This window comes from Monodon monoceros, unplaced genomic scaffold (assembly GCF_005190385.1).
Source record: "Monodon monoceros isolate NGI ecotype Baffin Bay Population unplaced genomic scaffold, NGI_Narwhal_1 Super_Scaffold_5, whole genome shotgun sequence".
Lineage (NCBI taxonomy): Eukaryota > Metazoa > Chordata > Mammalia > Artiodactyla > Monodontidae > Monodon > Monodon monoceros.
The window spans coordinates 66,347,379-66,367,968 of record NW_021703782.1 but is presented as its reverse complement, the minus strand read 5'-3'; the positions used below and the strand labels follow the sequence as shown (position 1 = coordinate 66,367,968).

The 20,590-nt window shown below is 39.3% G+C and overlaps 1 protein-coding gene across 2 annotated transcripts in view; it reads right to left on the bottom strand.

Annotated features, from left to right (window-relative positions):
- Window positions 1-20,590, bottom strand: part of GDA (guanine deaminase) — a 130,987-nt gene that overhangs the window by 72,472 nt on the left and 37,925 nt on the right. Inside the window, exon 2 of one of the 2 annotated variants that reach the window (XM_029203784.1) lies at window positions 6,161-6,249. In XM_029203784.1, the coding sequence (XP_029059617.1) occupies window positions 6,161-6,249 (89 nt within the window). The remainder of the gene's footprint in view (window positions 1-6,160; window positions 6,250-20,590) is intronic. The other variant, XM_029203785.1, reaches the window with a different exon arrangement.

Here is a 20,590-nt window from a genome sequence, read left to right as displayed (position 1 = left end):
CCTGCACGTCCGGAGCCTGTGCTCCACAACGGCAGGGGCCACAGCAGTGAGAGGCCCGTGTACCGCAAAAAAAACAAAAAAAAAAATTAAAAAAAGAAAAATGAGAATTAGGAATGGTGGTGATGATGCTAATGATGATGGTGACAGCAGGCAATGTTTACTGAAGTCGGACATGTACTGGGCACTGGGCATGGCATTCTACGTACATCATCTTATTTGTGGAAGGCAGTTTATTATAAGGTTTGAGTATACACATTCTTGACCGATACTGCCTGATTTTGAATTTATGCCCCACCATAAACCAGCAGTGGGATATTCTTTAACTGCTCTGTGACTCAGTTTCCCCTTACATAAAACGGAGATAGTAGTTTCACCGTAGGGCTGTTTTGAAGATTGAGTTAATGTTTGAAAAAACAGTGCCTAGATAATGGAAAGCACCAAAAAAATTAGTTGTGATGATGATGTAACGCTCACAACAAACTTAAGAAGTAGTATTGTAATCCCCATCTTCACAAGAGTAAACTCAAGCTCAGGAAATTTAAATAGCTTGAAAAAAGTAATCATTCAGCTTCAGCTCTAGAGCCCAGGCAGTAGCCTCAGTATTCTTGGTCACTACCCTCTGAATTTTTCATTCACTCTGGAAATGAAAAGCAGTGACAACCTACAAGTACTTCAAGAAGGCTGAAGTGGGCCTACAACGTGGGGGCATGCAGAGAGGGAGAAGGAAATACAGATTCCTCTTCGGTGTCAGTCACTGACCTCTCCAGAACACTTCAGTCCTTGGGGCTTTTACTGTCCCCACCATCATAACATGGAATGGCAATGTGACTTCTTCATGTAGTTGAATTGTTCAATCAAATAATATTTCCCAAGTATCTACTATGTTTAAGAAACTCTGCTACACCTTGAGTCCAAAGAAAAATAAGACACCTTCTTGTCCTCAAAGAGATTATAATCTAGTTGAGGACATCAGGGGTGAGAGAGGACGTGTGTGTGTGTGTGTGTGTGTGTGTGTGTGTGTGTGTGTGTGAGAGAGAGACAAACACAGAGAGACAGAAGGAGCAATTTCACTCCTAGTAATTTACCCAAGTGAAATAAAACATATGTTTACAAAAAGGATCATATAAGACTTTATGGGGGATTTATTCATACTAGCCTCAAATTTACAATAGCCAGGACATGGAAACAACCTAAATGTCCAATGACAGATGAATGGATAAGGAAGATGTGGTACCTATATACAATGGAATATTACTCAGCCATACAAAGGAATGAAATTGGGTCATTTGTAGAGATGTGGATGGACCTAGAGTCTGTCATACAGAGCGAAGTAAGTCAGAAAGAGAAAAAAAAATATTGTATACTAACACATATATGTGGAATCCAGAAAAATGGTACAGATGAACCCACTTCCAGGGCAGGAATAGAGACGTAAATGTAGAGAATGGACATGTGGACATAGGGGGAAGGGGAGGGTGGGACGAATTGGGAAATTAGGATTGAGATTGGGAGATTAGGGAGGTTAGGTACACTACCGTGTGTAAAATAGATAGCTAGTGGGAACCTGCTGTAAAGCACAGGAAGCTCAGCTTGGTGCTCTGTGATGACCTAGATGGGTGGGATGGTGGGTGGGGTGGGAGGGAGGTCCAAGAGGGAGAGGACAGATGTACACATACAGCCGATTCACTTCATTGTACAGCAGAAGCTAACACAACATTGTAAAGCAATTATACTCCAATAACAAAAAGGTGGGGGGAACAATCCAAATACCACAGGAACGTAGATAAACAAACTGTGGTCTATTGATACAATGAAACACTATTTGCAATGAAAAAGACTGAACTACTAGTATACATAACAATATGAGTGAATCTCAAAAACATTATTTTGAATGGAAGAATCCAGACACAGAAGAGTACATATTTTTGTTTTGGTTTTGGTTTTTGCGGTACGCGGGCCTCTCACTGTTGTGGCCTCTCCCGTTGCGAAGCACAGGCTCCGGACGCGCAGGCTCAGCGGCCATGGCTCACGGACCCAGCTGCTCCGCGGCACGTGGGATCTTCCCGGACCGGGGCACGAACCCATGTCCCCTGCATCGGCAGGCGGACTCTCAACCACTGCGTCACCAGGGAAGCCCAGAAGAGTATATATTGAGTTATTACATTTATGTGATGTTCAAAAACAGGCAAAATTAATCTAAGTGATAGAAATCAAACAGTAGCTGCTGATAAGGGGCTGGACAGTGACTGGAAGCCGCACGGGGAACTTTCTAGGATGAAGGAATGTTTTATATCTTGATTGGTATGTTTGACAAATATATATTTGCCAAAATTTATCAAATTATATAAGATCTATGCACTTTACTATATAAAAAATGTTTCCTAAAAAACAACTACAAAAAAGTTTTTTTAAGAAAGTGTCTTGAATACTCAATTTAGTGAATTAACATGTATTTGTTATTCTGTAGCCAAGAGGGAGGGGATCATGAGAATATTTGCTCCTTTGTTTTTTATCTTCTTTGGCAGAACTGTGACATATTGAACCCCAGGTTTAGGAAGTTGAGTCTGGTGGTGGCAGGCACGTGTGGGGACACTCTTTCAATCTCTCAAGCATGAGAGCATTTCTGAAGAAAGGAAAAGGATAAATATGAGAGAAAGAACTTGATTTTTATTAGCTCTAGTTAGCAGAGGAAAGAGTCAGAGTAAGTTTCTGAGCGTGTGATGCTGAATACATGACATCAAGTACAGAGAATTTAAAAGGAAAGTCTATTTTGAGGGAGGGACAATGTCATACTAAGCCTACAGTCAAAGTATGACCTGCAAGTCTCCAAAAAGCAATTGAACACATGCGGTAAGAGGTCACAGAGTTAAAGATGGCATTCAGATTCGACAGTCTCCCCTGATTAGGTAACCCTAGAAGTTGGTGGTGCCAGAGATTTCTGTGGAAGAAAGAATGAAACTAAACCTTGAGCAGTAGCCTCCACTTAAAGAGTAGGATTGAGGAAGAGAAGGTCGTGCTCAATCTAGACAGAATCATCGTCAGGGAGACAGACACCTATGATAGAGAGGTGTTGAGGACAGCAATTTAGGGAAGGAGTGCAGGACAGTGACCAGTGTTGAAAACTGCAAGAGTCCAGACCCTGCGAGCTCTCATTTCCATACAATGACACCTGATTTCACATGGATGCAGTCCTTTATTATCTAACTACTTACCCAGTCCTAGTATGTTTTAGTTACTGTCCTAGGTGCTGAGGAGAGAGCCATGAACAGGAAAGACAGGTGTAGAGAAAATACTGGGCAAAAACTATTCGGTAGTGAAAGTTAGAATGGTAATGTAGGGGAAGAGTGAAAGTCACCTTTTGTTTTCCATGTAGGAGAAACCTGAGCATATTCTGAAGGTACCAGAGATGAAAGAACTAAAGGAGATAACACAGGATACAAAGTCTTCAGAGGCGACAGGGAGCAAGGATTTACTGTATCAGAAGTTTAACTTTCATCCAGAAAGCCTAGTAATCCTTTTCAGGAAACAGGAGGTATTATGAAATGCTTATTAATAGACACATTCACATAATCAAAGTTATATTCCAGGATTATTACAGATAGCAGTACATGCAGGAGTGTGTGGACTGTCAGAGCTGCACGTGAGATTAGCGCTCACTGAGCCCAGCTACTCATTCTACGGAAACAACAAAGGAAGCTTAAGGATGATTAGTGGCCCAGCCAGGCTTAGAACTCCACTCAAGATATCACTTGCAGCTAAATGGTTGCCATCAAAAGTCAAACTGCAGGCAAAGCAGGGGGTCTTGAAGGCTGAAGCAGGAGAAGGTGAGAAAGCTCTCCTTTCTCCTGCTTTTCCACTTTGCTCTTTTCACTTGACTTAATCACTATCCTAACTTCCTCAGAAAATCTCAACTTTCCCCAGATAAAAACCATCAACTTCACATCCCAAACTTGCAGTGCTGCCTAGGCTGTACCAGAACCTGAGGAGAAAGAACAATATGTGCCCCTATATACACTTGTCAGAACATCCACCTGTCTTTTAACCAAGTGGAAAATGCTAGAAAAAGCCCTACAATCAAAACACATGAACTTCTATAGAATAGCTTAAGTTACTCAGTCTGCTTGCACACTATTGGCAACCCTCATCAACATGCAATGCTGGGGATGCGATGGTCCCAAGCGCCTGGGAATCCTGGGCTGTTTGAAAACCACTCTTTCATTGCACAAAAATGCAGGGGTGTGAAACAAACAACAACATCTTGTCCTTATTAATAATTTTGGTATTTTGTTTGGTATTTTGTTTGGTATTTTGTGGGTTTTTTGCATTAATTTTGATTTTTAAAAATACTGCATTAAACTGCATTAAAGTATTATTTATCTTGATTAGTAAGTTTTTTGCCCTCCCCAAAATCCTTAAATTCTGTGCTCAAGGTGAATGCCTCACTTGCCTCACCCTAATCCTGGCCCTGTCAACCTCTCTCAAGTCCATGGTCATAGTCTGATCCACTCCTATCAAAGCACGGCCCAGAGTGCTCCAGCAGTAATTTTCATTTAAAAAAAAAATGCACACAGCGCTGAGATACCTGTAGGTACACTGACTATTAAACAGACTGTCAGAGACATCATGTATTTTAATCCTGACTTGAAGAAATTCAACGGTACCTATCTTATAGGTTTGATATAAAAATCACTTTGCATTTTAAATATAATTTGTCTTCAAAGATTTTAGTCTTCCACCAAAGTTCACAATTTTTCTTGCCTTCTCACTTTTCTGTGTGTAGTGCTTACAGGTCTCCTGGCATATACATTTGTCAGATGGATTTAACTCCAAAAGCAACCTCATAAAGAGGGACAAAAGGATATGAAGACCCACAGATGTGTTCACCTCACTGCCCATCCTCCAGCCACTCCACCATCCTCCCACCCTCTCCCAACCTCCATCTCATCCACTCCCAAGCCACCTTCTAATCTTTCAGGACAAAGCAATGCAAGAAGGTGACTTATAAATGTCAGTTATTCCTCAACATATATTCTCAAGAAAATCTAGCAGAGGAAACAGATGGCAACAGCAGAGGTGCCTAAAATGACCTCCATGTCCATTGGACTCATCTGCATGCCCACTGGCCACATGCTTCTAAGCCAACAGGGAGGCAGCACAGAGAGGGAAGGAGGAGGAGACGTGAGTATAAGTGCAACAAAACTTTAGGGTCAGTCACCCCATCCCTCTGGACTGTGGCCAGCTCCTCTGCCTCAAAGCCAAGGGGGAACCCAATTCACAGTCCTCCTGCAGTGGACAAGGTGTCTACCACAATCTAGGACAATCCTTTGCCAACAGCCCAGGAGACGAGCTCAAAGAGGGGAAATGGCTTGCTTTCCACCTAACAGCTGCAGAGCTGTAGGGTGAGGATTCGTAGCAGGTGTTCTAATTCCTAATTCAGTGTTCTCACTACATTACTCTAAAGCCACTTCCCAAGTTATAAAAGTGTTTGTAGAATGTAAACGATTTTGGTTGACTTTGGAACTTTCATTGACTTTGGAAACATACTTGGCCTGAAACCATACAAAATCTTTGAGTTTAAAAAAAGTATTCCCATTTCTATAAGACAAATCACCCAGGCTATGAAGAGAGTAGACCAATCAACAGGAAACACATTTGGCACAAATATTAACCACTAAAGTAGCTGGAACATAAAATCGTAGCTCAAATGCACTTTTGGAGATAGGTCTTCCCTAAGCACACTGTCAGAGTTATTCCTCCCCAAACTCCCCTCCACAGCCCTAGTTTATCTCTATCATGCTCCCTCGTTACTTCCTTTATAGAAGGAAGTAACTTACATATCTGTGCACTTGTTTATTCTCCCTGTCCCCCATGGGCCGCAAACCCAGTGAGGACCAAGGCTCTGTAGATCATTTTCACCTCCAGATCCTATTCTTACACATGATAAGCTCAACAAATATTTGCTGAAGAAGTAAATGAATGATGGCAGCCTCTAGTTTTCAAAGTTTCTGTCTTTCAGCTCTATGTTCTCTATTTACCTTCTCTTTCCCACCTCATCCTTAAAAAAAAAAAAAAAGCCTCTCTGTCTCTCAAGACAGGTTCTTATCATCTGAGACTAGTTAACAGCATCAAGTAAAAGGGAAAAATGTTGGCTCTGACTTACTGGTGGCTCAGTTCTCTTATTTCACATGGCTTGAAGCACCATTCTTTGGCCAGCTTTTCTTGTTGGGACGCTTCTTCCAAAAACACTATCTTTAAAAAAAAGAAAGAAAAGAATCACAAATTAATGAACCATAGTCATTTGTTGTTATTAAATATCTAAATCTTAAAAGAGACTATACCATAGCTAAATTAATTTTAAAAGGTATTTGGCAGCAAATGGGATAGAGTTCAGAGGCAAAAAGACAGGGATTCGCCTTTGCTTGCCCAAAGAAGTAAACTGTATGAAGTTTCTCCTTTTCTGCCATTCTATAGGTATAAGTAAGACTTCAAAAATTCTAATTTGAAGATACACAGTATTAAAAATGGCTAATTGGTATCTATTTCTCCCCACACCCCAAATGATTAAAGGAAACAATTGTTTATAGAAAGTGTACCTCACTGCAGATGAATGAAAGATTTTTGTTAGGCTGTTATAGGAAACCCAAGTCCAGAACACAGTAGTAGTATACCATGGGACAATTTATGAACACCGAACATAACTGCATGTAATAATTGCCTGACAATGGAATCTTAGCATGAACTATGTTGATGTTCTGATGCTAGACATCTGCTATAAAGAGGTCTGCTATATTTTTCTAGTATTGTGCTTGAGAAACTAACAGAATGATCTCTCCCATGGAGCGTGTGAGTCCATGGGCAATAGGTGAGAAACCCTGGATGGGTTCCAATCCCTCTTGGTCTGGTTTCCCCACCTGCAAACTGAGGATACCATCAGTACCTACTTCACAGAACTACTGTGAAGGCTAAATATGGTAATTTCATTTAAGAAATTAGCACATCCCTGGAACATTTAAATGGTAGATACATTGCATCTATTGTTGATTCTTTTTAAGTACAGTGTGATTGCTTTCTCTGTAAAAATGGATTGCAAAGCAAGAAAGGACAAAGAAAAATGAAATATATGTGCAGGGCATATCCTGTTTCATTTTTAAATGCAATATTGTAAAAATAAATGTTTCATGGAACATGAAATATTGAAAGAAAACTTTTATATAAAATTTATCTAAACAATTAGAAGCAAGGCAGTATACTGCAGGAAAAATAGTTTGTGGAACAGAAAATAAAATAAAATAAATATTGACTTCTCTATTCATTGATGATATCCTTTTTTAAAAAACAGCGATTTTTATCAGAAGAGAAAACAAAAATGTAATTCCTACAAATAAGGAAAAGTAATTGGATGATTCTAAAAATATATTTGAATCAATAAATGTCAAAGCAGATATAAAATTAATTGAAATCACAAAAAGAGAATTTTATCAATGTATCTTAGAGCTGATTTACCATTTACCATTACTGAAAGGAAGGGAGGGAGGGAGGGAGGAAGAAAGGAAATATTTTAAAGTACTGTATTCATACATTTGAAATAAATACTTTTGAGGAAGATATAAATGATCAAAATTTATTCTGGAGAGATAGGAAACCTGAATGAACCAGTAACTCTATAAGAAAATGAGGAGAGGGATAAATTGGGAGATTGGGATTGACAAATACACACTACGATATATAAAATAGATAACTAATAAGGAACTGCTGCATAGCACAGGGAACTCTACTCAATACTCTGTAATGACCTAAATGGAAAAAGAATCTAGAAAAGAGTGGATATATGTATATGTATAACTGATTCACTTTGCTGTACAGTAGAAACTAACACAACATTGTAAATCAACTATACTCCAATAAAAATTAATTAAAAATAAATAAATAAAAGCAGATACGAAAATTAAAAAAAAAAGAAACTGGGGAAGTTTTACTACCTTTTAGAAAAGCTCATGGTTCAGAACCATGCTGTCTAATAGAAATATAATGCCTGTCACAAATGCAAGCCACATTTATAATTTTAACTTTTGTAATAGCCACACTAAAAGGATAAAAAGGAATAGTAAAATTAATTTTAATAACATCTTTTATTTAACAACATAGGTGGCCATGACAAAAAATTATCATGTCAACATAAAATCAATGTAAAAGTTATTAATTTTACTTTTTCTTAGTCTTTAAAATCCAGGGTATATTTTGCATTTAAAGTACATTTCAATCTGGCTGGTAAATTTTCATTAGAAATACTTCATCTATATATTTAGACTTTACATAATCTACAAAACATAAACTCACATAACCAGTTTGTCCCCAAAACACTGAAACACTGAGATGAGTATCAATTTTTAAATGAGAAATTAAATTTAAAATAAAAATAATAAATTTGAAATTCCAGTTCCTCAGTCATATTAGCCGCATTTCAGGTGTTTATTATGCCATATTAGATAGCACACATTCAGAGAGTTTTTTAGCAAAGTTCTTTCTAGCTTACAAAGAACAGATAATGTCTGTGCTAAGAGCTCCAGAGCGTGGAAAACAATGGATACCTCTCTGTTTCTAAAAACTACCATAATCCTCATACCAAAACCTGACAAAATACACAACATACATAAACACAGATATACAGGGAATGAAAATTATAATATAAGCCAATGCCTTTTGTAATGTAATTATTAAATAAATAATAAATACAGGCACAAAAATAATCCCAATGATATACTGGCAATAAAAAGCAAAAATATGTTAAAATAATAATTCAGCATGTCTGCAGCATGTAAACCTCAATTATTTCAACCAAGCAGGACACATCTTCAATGAACTTAAAGCTGATGTTGAGTAGTTGGGCAAAGGCCCAACCACTGGACTAAATCCACCTGCCCTCTTTTCTGTTTTCTTCAGTCAACATGAAAACTAGAATTCACCTGCTCCTCAAATACACAGCAGGGATCTTGATCTGTAACATTCTCTTCAAAAAGCTCTGTGCTAGGGCTTCCCTGGTGGCGCAGTGGTTGGGAGTCCGCCTGCCGATGCAGGGGACACGGGTTCGTGCCCCGGTCCGGGAAGATCCCACATGCCGCGGAGCGGCTGGGCCCGTGAGCCATGGCCGCTGAGCCTGCGCGTCCGGAGCCTGTGCTCCGCAAGGGGAGAGGCTGCAACGGTGAGAGGCCCGCGTACTGGGAAAAAAAAAAAAAAAAAAAAAAGCTGTGTGCTACTTTCTTGTTCCTGACCTGCTCCTACCACTCTCCACTTCACTGTGACTTCTTGTTACTGCCCATCCATCAACAGCAAATTTCCCTGTGTCTTCAATATCTGCTCTGAGTTTCTCCCTCCTGATAACTGGGGCTCTTCCCTGAGGACATGGCCTCCCCTACACTTCTCAAATGACAGGTATTCATACATCAGGGTCAGGCAATGAGTTTCTATACCCACCATAGTCATTTCTAAACCATTTTTCCTGCAGCTTCTTGTAAACATGCAAAGCTCCCTTAAGACCCACTCCTTTCAGCTTTCAAGGCATGCTTCCTCTTTCTTTGTTGTTCTGCTTTACCAACCTTCTCTCATTGTTCAAATCTGTTGACGCCTGCCCCACACTCTATCTCTCCACTGCAAGCCCTGCCTTCACTCCTTATCCTATCGACATTGACAACCTTTTGAGATCATAGCACCTATTTCCACGAACTCATCTTCATGTGATCTGTTTATGAACAAATGAAGTTTATGAACTTTACGTCATGGCCATACCTTCGGCATGTTCACGACCCATAACTGCTCTACCTCTAAAACTACGGAATCACACAACTGACCACCATTTCCTCTTTTTCCTGTTTGCCACTTCAGCTATTCTGAACAATCATCCACCTTAAAGAGCCCTCCCTTTACTTTCTCCTCTCTACTTTCCCCCAGTCCATCTTTCACCACTTTCCTTGTCCAGCCTGGATCCCACCAGCTATTTTTTCATATTTCTTAAATTTTTAGTTAACACACATGTGCTGAATTTTCAGCCCTGACGAAACCCAGCCCTGCTTCTCTGGGCTGCACCTGAGGAGCCAGGCAGCACTGGGGCAAGCACACCACACAGTAGACAGAATATCCATAGTCATCAAGTTCAAAGGTGCTCCAGCCAATGTCTGTGCCTGGCCCCCTAAGACATTTCTCCAGCCCTGTCTTTACTGTCAATAAAACTGACAGGAGGCCTAATTGCTTATCCACTGACAGATCATTAGAAGTATTTTTTGGTAATAAATTTATATACAATTTTTTTTTTTTTTTTTTTTTTTTGCAGTATGCAGGCCTCTCACTGTTGTGGCCTCTCCCGTTGCGGAGCACAGGCTCCAGACACGCAGGCTCAGCGGCCATGGCTCACGGGCCCAGCCGCTCCAAGGCATGTGGGATCCTCCCGGACCGGGACACGAACCCGCGTCCCCTGCATCGGCAGGCGGACTCTCAACCACTGCGCCACCAGGGAAGCCCTATACACAATTTTTTTAATCAAATAACTCAAAAGGAGTTCAAAGGATTGAGGAAAATTGCTATAACAAAACTCTGCCCATTCCCATCTACTTGATTAATGTGAAAATGTTTCTCAGCACTTACATCTATAAAAACGAAAAATAAGAAAAAACTTGGTACTTCTATTTAATTCTACCAACAAGTAACACTCATCCATAGATACATTACCTAGTTGGAAAAAAAAAACAGCTTTTTAATTTTATTAATACATTTAACAAATTACTTTTCAAAATGGGTAATACACATTTAAAAGTTTCCTTGTGGTCCCAGGAAATTTTAAATATTTAAATTTATGCACACAAATTTCATTGCAATGGTTGACCAGTAAAAGGCTTTGAAGTGTAAAACTATACTGTATTAGCACAAACTCTGTAAGAAAAGGAGAATAGAACTGGTAATTCTATAAGAAAAAGGGACTGTATACCATTTCAGATCATTAATAAGGAGCTAGTTCATGATTTTTTGAAAAATAGATTAAGGTAGATATCAAACCACTATATTTTGATTCCATCAGACATCTTTTAAAAAAGTAATAGCATAGCTTAATTTTAACATGTATATACTTACAATTTGCCAGAAATTATAAGCTTTAAACATTTTAAAGTTTAATAAAAACTATACATATCAACTTTTAAAAATGCAAAAGCGAATAGAATTTTTCAAAATTCTTTTAGGGGGCACATTAGTAAAAAAAAACGTGAAGAGTATTTCTCTAGTCAATTCATGTTCCATCCCTCCACCATGATGATTTCAAGTCTACCCTCTCTTCAAATCTCTCATCCCGCTTACCCCAAAAATATACATCAAACATTTGCAATAGCTAAAAATTGCAAATAATTTCAAAGTCAGTCAAATAAGGGATTGGTTAAATATGATGAAACTGCAGCAATTAAAAGTATCAGTGAAGACATATTTACTGAATTATCCTCGATATAATCTTAAATTTTTTTAAAACAATGCAAAAAAATATTTAAGGTACTAGATAACATATGGTATCCAATTTTTTATAAGAATATGGGGTATGTGTGTGTGTGTGTGTGTGTGTGTGTGTTGGGTTGGTGTGTCTAAATGTTCACAGTGGTTATTTTCTCTTTACAGTAGAATTTGGAAGTAATTTCTGCTTTCATCTTTATATCTTTGCAGATTCAAAATTGTTAATAGTAAATGTTTTATTCTATCTAAAACAAAAAAGTCAATTCCATTTAAAATATACATGAAAATGTAAAGTAAAACAAAATAGAAATACATAAAAATAATCTCTACTCATAGAGCCTATGGTTGGGGAGTTAAGACACGGAGAGATAGATGATGAATCAGATGGGAGAGGGCATGATGACAGAGTGCCACTGGCCCCACCAGTTCAGATGGAGAGATAGTGGGCCTGGTCAGTGAAGGTTTCAAAGAAAAGACAGAACTCAGACAATGATGGGTAGGATTTGGGACTTATAAGTATCCAGAATTAGAGGGAAAGGGATAGAAGGGGTAAATAATGATAGGTGCAGAGGCATAGAGGCAAAAAAACTACAAGTTGTGTTATAGACAGGTGTGTACTTTAACAGTGGAGTTGGAGAGAACCTTAAGTCACAAATCAAGTACTTAATAGATAATTTTTTCTTGTTCTCATTCATGTATTCACTCAACAATTACTGCTTGAGTGACTCCTGTGTGCAAAGCACTATTCCAGGGGCTAGGAACAATAAATTGATAGAGGCATATAAGGCACATTGAATATATTAGTGAGTGCTATGATGAAAAATAAAGCAAAGTAAATGGATAAGATGTGGGATGTGATAGTCTCTCTGAGAGATGATGTTTGAGCACAGATTTGCATGAAGGGAATAAACCACTTGCATATTCTTGGAAGAGCATTCCAGGCAGAGGGAACAGCCAGTACAAGGACCCTGATATGTATATTTAAATTAAACTTAAATTAGATGCTTGGCATGTTTTGAAATACCAGGACGACCAGTGGGGATACAGTATAAAGACCAGAAGAAAGAGTAGTAAAAATCAGATGGAGGAGGTAGCAAGGGGCTTTGTAGGTCACAGCCTTGAGATTTATTTTTAGGAAACCTCTAAAAATACTATGGAAAATGAACGTGGAAAATTACAAAATACCGTTGGTATTGCCTTTATGGGACAATGGCTCTCTCATCCTGATATTACCTGGGCTTATGTGGCCATTCATTCACTTATTCAGTTATCCATCACCAAGAGAGCCTATTATGGCATGGCTTTCCTCTTCACAGACCACAGTCTAGGTGGGCTGTCAATCACATACATAAGTCATTAAAACCCAAGTTTCATAAAATCATAGATGGTGTCAACTGGCAGGAACCTTCTCATCCAACACCCTTGTTTTCCAGATGAGGAAACTGAATCCCTTCTATTAAGCAAACAACTCCAAGTGCTCTCTTACTTAAAACAGAGACTATTTAGGATGAGCAATAATGAGAATGTCAGATATACTAAAGCCAAAAGCAGATGAGTAATGACTGTCAGCTAATGAAAAAAATCTCCACAAGATACAGGCTTCAAACACCAGATGGCAAATGTGGGCAAAAGGCTTGTTGCTATGGAACAGAATAAACTGCTCTTTGGGCCATTGTGAAATAGCTTGGCCATCTAACAAAATAAGGTAATATATACTGCAACACAAAATCCACTCAGGCACAGTAATGGGAGATAAAATCAGATAAAAATGTGAGGTCTCAATGATTTCTGAAGCTTTTGGACACAGATGAAAATTGCCATATTAGCTCAATTCATATCAAACAGATTAATGGAAAAGATGAAGTGAGACTGCTTTTTTAAATAAACTGTCAGCCTATAAAAGTAGAATCGAGTGAATTCATGTTATGAAGGCACCAAAGGGTAGCATAAAGGACTTAGATCTTCAGGTCCAATATTCTCATTTCACAGATGAGGAAACAGACCAGGATATGTGACTTGTCCAGGGTCACCAGGCGAGGCAGGAGTATCTGCTGGACTTAACCCATCTTCCCTGAGATTCTTCCAGACCTCTGTGACTGCTTCTCTAACAGTATAAACCAAGAGTCAGCACACTTTCTTTTTTCTTTTTTAACATCTTTAGTGGAGTATAATTGCTTTACAATGGTGTGTTAGTTTCTGCTTTATAACAAATTGAACCAGTTATACATATACCTATATCCCCATATCTCTTCCCTCTTGCGTCTCCCTCCCACACTCCCTATCCCACCCCTACAGGTGGTCACAAAGCACTGGGCTGATCTCCCTGTGCTGTGCAGTTGCTTCCCCCTAGCTAGCTATTTTACATTTGGTAGTGTATATATGTCCATGCCACTCTCTCACTTTGTCCCAGCTTACCCTTCCCCCTCCGCATATCCTCAAGTCCATTCTCTAGTAGGTCTGTGTCTTTATTCCCATCTTGCCCCTAGGTTCTTCATGAGCTTTTTTTTTTTCTTAGATTCCATATATATGTGTGAGCATACGGTATTTGTTTTTCTCTTTCTGACTTACTTCACTCTGTATGGCAGAGTCTAGGTCCATCCATCTCATTACAAATAACTCAATTTCGCTTCTTTTCATGGCTGAGTAATATTCCATTGTATATATGTGCCACATCTTCTTTATCCATCCATCTGTTGATGGACAGTTAGGTTGTTTCTGTGTCCTGGCTACTGTAAATACAGCTGCAATGAACATTGTGGTAATGACTCTTTTTTGAATTATGGTTTTCTCAGGGTATATGCCCAGTACTGGGATTACTGGGTCGTATGGTAGTTCTATTTATAGTTTTTTAAGGAAACTCCATACTGTTCTCCATAGTGGCTGTATCAATTTACATTCCCACCAACAGTGCAAGAGGGTCCCCTTTTCTCCACACCCTCTCCAGCATTTATTGTTCGTAGATTTTTTGATGATGGCCATTCTGACAGGTGTGAGATGATATCTCATTGTAGTTTTGATTTGCATTTCTCTAATGATTAATGATGTTGAGCATTCTTTCATGTGTTTGTTGGCTATCTGTATATCTTCTTTGGAGGAATGTCTATTTAGGTCTTCTGTCCATTTTTGGATTGGATGGTTTGTTTTTTTGATATTGAGCTGCATGAGCTGCTTGTAAATTTTGGAGATTAATCCTTTGTCAGTTGCTTCATTTGCAAATATTTTCTCCCATTCTGAGGGTTGTCTTTTCGTCTTGTTTATGGTTTCCTTTGCTGTGCAAAAGCTTTGAAGTTTCATTAGGTCCCATTTGTTTCTTTTTGTTTTTATTTCCATTTCTCTAGGAGGTGGGTCAAAAGGATCTTGCTGTGATTTATGTCATGGAGTGTTCTGCCTATGTTTTCCTCTAAGAGTTTAACAGTGTCTGGCCTTACATTTAGGTCTTTAATCCATTTTGAGCTTATTTTTGTGTAAGGTGTTAGGGAGTGTTCTAATTTCCTTCTTTTACATGTATCTGTCCACTTTTCCCAGCACCACTTATTGAAGAGACTGTCTTTTCTCCATTGTATATCCTTGCCTCCTTTGTCATAGATTAGTTGACCAAAGGTGCGTGGGTTTATCTCTGGGCTTTCTATCCTGTTCCATTGATCTATGTTTCTGTTTTTGTGCCAGTACCCTATTGTCTTGATTACTGTAGCTTTGTAGTATAGTCTGAAGTCAAGGAGTCTGATTCCTCCAGCTCTGTTTTTTTCCCTCAAGACTGCTTTGGCTATTCGGGGTCTTTTGTGTCTCCACACAAATTTTAAGATTTTTTGCTCTAGTTCCATAAAAAATGCCATTGGTAATTTGATAGGGATTGCACTGAATCTGTAGATTGCTTTGGGTAGTATAGTCATTTTCACAATGTTAATTCTTCCAATCCAAGAACGTGGTATATCTCTCCATCTATTTGTATCATCTTTAATTTCTTTCATCAGTGTCTTATAATTTTCTGCATACAGGTCTTTTGTCTCCTTAGGTAGTTTTTTTCCTAGATATTTTATTCTTTTTGTTACAATGGTAAATGGGAGTGTTTCCTTAATTTCTCTTTCAGATGTTTCATCATTAGTGTATAGGAATGCAAGAGATTCCTGTGCATTAATTTTGTATCCTGCTACCTTACCAAATTCATTGGTTAGCTCTAGTAGTTTTCTGGTAGCATCTTTAGGATTCTCTATGTATAGTATCATGTCATCTGCAAACAGTGACAGCTTTACTTCTTTTCTGATTTGGATTCCTTTTATTTCTTGTTATTCTCTGAATGCTGTGGCTAAAACTTCCAAAACTATGTTGAATAATAGTGGTGAGAGTGGGCCATACATTAAGTATTTTAGACTTTGTGGACCGTATTGTCTCTGTTGTAACTATTCAACCCTGTCACTGTAGAGCAAGATCAGCCATAGATAAGATATACACGAATAGGTGTGGCTATGCTCCAATGAAACTTTACTTATAGAAAATGAAATTTGCATTTTACATAATTTTCACTTGTCATAAAATATTCTTACTTTTTAAAACCATTTAAAAATGTAAAAATGGGCAGAAGACCTAAATAGACATTTCTCCAAAGAAGGCACACAGATGACTAATAGGCACATGAAAAGATGCTCAACATTGCTAATTATTAGAGAAATACAAGTCAAAACTACAGTGAAGGGGTTGCCCTGGTGGTGCAGTGGTTGAGAGTCCGCCTGCCAATGCAGGGGACGCAGGTTTGTGCCCTGGTCTGGGAGGATCCCACATGCCGCGGAGTGGCTGGGCCCGTGAGCCATGGCCGCTGAGCCTGCGCGTCCGGAGACTGTGCTCCGCAACAGGAGAGACCACAACAGTGAGAGGCCCGTGTACCGCAAAAAAAAAAAAAAAAAAAAAAAACTACAGTGAAGTACCACCTCACACCAGTCAGAATAGCCATCATTAAAAAGGCTACAAATAACAAATGCTGGAGAGGGTGTGGAGAAAAGGGAACCCTCCTACATTGTTGGGAATGTAAACTGGTGCAGCCGCTGTAGAAAACAGTGTGGAGCCTCCTTACAAAACTAAAAACAGAGTTGCCATATGATCCAGCAATTTCACTCCTAGGCATATAGCCAGACAAAACTATAATTAGAAAGGATACATGCATCCCAATGTTCACTGCAGCACTATTTACAATAGCCAAGACATGTAAGCAACTTAAATGTCCACTGACAGATGAATGGATAAAGAAGATGTAGTATATATGCACAATGGAATACTACTCAGCCATAAAAAAGAATGAAATAATGCCATTTGCAGCAACATGAATGGACCTAGAGGTTATCATACTAAGTGAAGTAAATCAGAAAGAGAAAGACAAATATCATATGATATCACTTATATGTAGAATCTAAAATATGTGACACAAATGAACTTATTGTGAAACAGATTCACAGACACAGAACACAAACTTATGGTTACTAAAGGGGAAAGGGGGTGGTGGAGGGAAAAATTAGGTGCTTGGGATTATCAGATACAAACTACTACATATAAAACAGATTAAAAAAACAAGGTCCTACTATATAGCATAGGAAATATTCAATATCATATAATAAACCATAGTGGAAAAGAATATATATATATATATATATATATATATGAAACCGAATCACTTTGCTGTACACCAGAAACTGACACATCACTGTAAATCAACAGTACTTCAATAAAAATAAATAAGTTTTTTAAAAATGTAAAAACCACACTTAGCTCACTGGGCATATAAAAACCAGGCAGTGGGCTAGATTTGACCTATGGGCCACAGACTGCCAACTTCTGATGCAGACTCCTAAAAAGATGCATGCAAATTAAAACTGTATAATTTGAAAACCATCCCAGTGGCTTAAACTAATATCTCTAATTGGCAATAACTTTTAATGATTTTTCCTTTAACTTCACAGCCTGGTTAAAAAAAAAAAAAAAAAAAAACTCTTGGAAAAGTACCAATTCTGGCTGCCTTATTTTCCTGTAGAGAACATATACTTTTTGATAGATGAAAAAGTAACCATAGTAATTTTTCTTATCTCTACTGAAGACATCACTAATGATTCATTGGTATTTAGTAATTTTTTATTAGAAAAAAACAACATATTTCACAATGATAGGTTGTCTGATAATAATAAAAATACTGTGTGCAAGACACTGTCCTGTACACTTTATACATATTAACTCACTTAAACCTCACCAGAATCCTATGAGACAGGTATTATTACTAGCCCCATTTTACATGTGAGAAAACAGAGGCACAGAGATGTTAAGTACCTTGCCCAAGATTACACACCTGGTAGGTGGTAAATTTAGAATTTGAACCACAGTCAGCCTCGAAGTAAGGGCTACTAAACACTATTATATATTTTTAAAACAGCATTTCACACAGAAATAAATAAAACAGCTCTCCCCTTTTGTTTATTTTTCTTTATAATATATTTCTTAGTGTCTTTCCTCTTCCTTCCCTTCCCTTAATACAGCTCAGGTTGGTGGGCCTGCTAGGGCCAGGAATATGGAGACAGTTGGGGGAAGGGGATGGTCAAGACTGAGAAGGCTAATAGTGCCAAGGGAACTGGGACTGGAGAAGTACAGAGGCAAAGAGGCAAGTTAAATGTGCAGAGATGTGGCTAAGGAGACAGCCACCATGGTGATTACACATGAGGGTAACAGGCAAGTATGTAAATATATTGTGAATAATGAGAGCCAGGCTTCTCAGAAAGGAGTTTCAAAAATGGAAAGGGGAAAGGCTAAAACAAACTCTGTCATACTGGATTTGAATTGGAGGTATTTGTGTCAACTCATGGTTTTTAACTTAGGTAGATCAGTAAGTGCATGCATGCACACACATATGCAGATAGAGCTAAGAAGGATATACACATACATATATGTGCACAGGTGTATGCACGTGCACACACACATGGGCTCTGCTTACGGTAAATGTTATTTTTTAAAAACATCAAAATCCATATTATATGAAATGCTCACACTGGTAATCTGTGGAACACCCAAATGACCAAGAAGAAAACTGTGTGTGTGTGTGTGTGTGTGTGTGTGTGTGTGTGTGTGTCTATGTCTATCCTTCCTAGGTCTACTTGTTAAAAGGGCCTAGAAACAATGACACCCTGTATTAATCAGCACCCCTAATGCTCAGATCTTGGTTTCTACATATCATTCTCCACTAAAAAGAACCAGAATGACACTACAGGTGGAGCACAGAAAGTACAACATAAGTCTGGAATAGAAGTGTCAAAAGTGAGGAAATGATAAAGATGCGATTAGAAAGTGGTAAAAAAAAAAACACCTAGGAACCCTCTTGAAGAAGCTCCTGCTAGCCAAATATAGGCCAATTTGAGCATCAAAATAAATAATAATAATAATGAATTAAACCCCAGTAAATAAAATAGGACTTCTTGAGTCTAAATAAATGAATGAACGAATAACAGAGTGTTCTTCCCTACAGTAGAATACCACTTAATACATGTGGAAGGAATGACAAAATTAGAAAATGAGCATTTGGCAACCATCATTGTAATAAATGATTCATGCAAAAAATCATCAATGAATGTTAAACCTAGTGGGTGAAAATTTGTTAAGGAACAGGATATTTACATAATTTCAAAATATCTCCCACAAAATTTAGCTTACAGAGAAAAACAGTAACTTTATGTTGGAGAAACCTAGTAATTACCACCTTAACCAAGTGAACAAAGTTAACATCAAGAATAATGGGACAGGGGACCTTCAAGATGGCAGAGGAGTAAGATGTGGAGATCACCTTCCTCCCCACAAGTACATCAGAAATACATCTACATGTAGAACAGCTCCTACAGAACACCTACTGAACGCTGGCAGAAGACCTCAATCTTCCCGAAAGGCAAGAAACTCCCCACGTCCTTGGGTAGGGCAAAAGAAAAGAGAACAAACAGAGACAAAAGAATAGGGACAGGACCTGCACCTCTGGGAGGGAGCTGTGAAGGAGGAAGAGCTTCCATACACTAGGAAGCCCCTTAACTGGCAGAGACTGGGGGTGGCAGGGTGGGAGCTTCGGAGCCATGGAGGAGAGCGCAGCAAGAGGGGTGCAGAGGGCAAAGCAGAGAGATTCCCGCACAGAGGATCGGTGCTGACCAGCACTCACCAGCCTAAGAGGCTTATCTGCTCACCCGCCGGGGCGGGCAGGGGCTGGGAGCTGAGGCTCGGGCTTTGGAGGTCAGATCCCAGGGAGAGGACTGGGGTTGGCTGTGTGAACACAGCCTAAAGGGGGCTAGTGCGCCACAGCTAGATGGGAGGGAGTCCAGAAAAAGTATGGACCTGCCTAAGAGGCAAGAGACCATTGTTCCCTGGTGCACAAGGAAAGGGGATTCATAGCACCGCCTAAAGAAGCTCCAGAGATGGGCGCGAGCTGTGGCTATCAGCGCAGACACCAGAGACGGGCATGAAATGCTAAGGCTGTTGCTGCAGCCACCAAGAAGCCTGTGTGCAAGCACAGGTCACTATCCACACCTCCCCTCCCAGGAGCCTGTGCAGCCCACCACTGCCAGGGTCTCGTGATCAAGGGACAACTTCCCCGGGAGAACACACAGTGCACCTCAGGCTGGTGCAACGTCACACCGGCATCTGCTGCCACAGGCTCGCCCCACATTCCATACCCCACCCTCCCCCCGACCTGAGTGAGCATGAGCCCCCTAATCAGCTGCTACTTTAACCCCGTCCTGTCTGAGTGAAGAACAGATGCCCTCAGACAACCCACATGCAGAGGCAGGGCCAAATATAAAGCTGAACCCCAGGAGCTGTGCGAACAAACAACAGAAAGGGAAATTCCTCCCAGCAGCCTCAAGAGCAGCGGATTAAATCTCCACAATCAACTTGATGTACACTGCATCTGTGGAATACCTGAATAGCCAACGAATCATACCAAAATTAAGGCAGGGGACTTTGGGAGCAACTGTAGACTTGAGGTTTGCTTTCTGCATCTAATTTGTTTCTGGTTTTATGTTTATCTTAGTTTAGTATTTACAACTTATTATCATTGGCAGATTTGTTTATTGAGTTGGTTGCTCTCTTCGTTTTGTGTGTA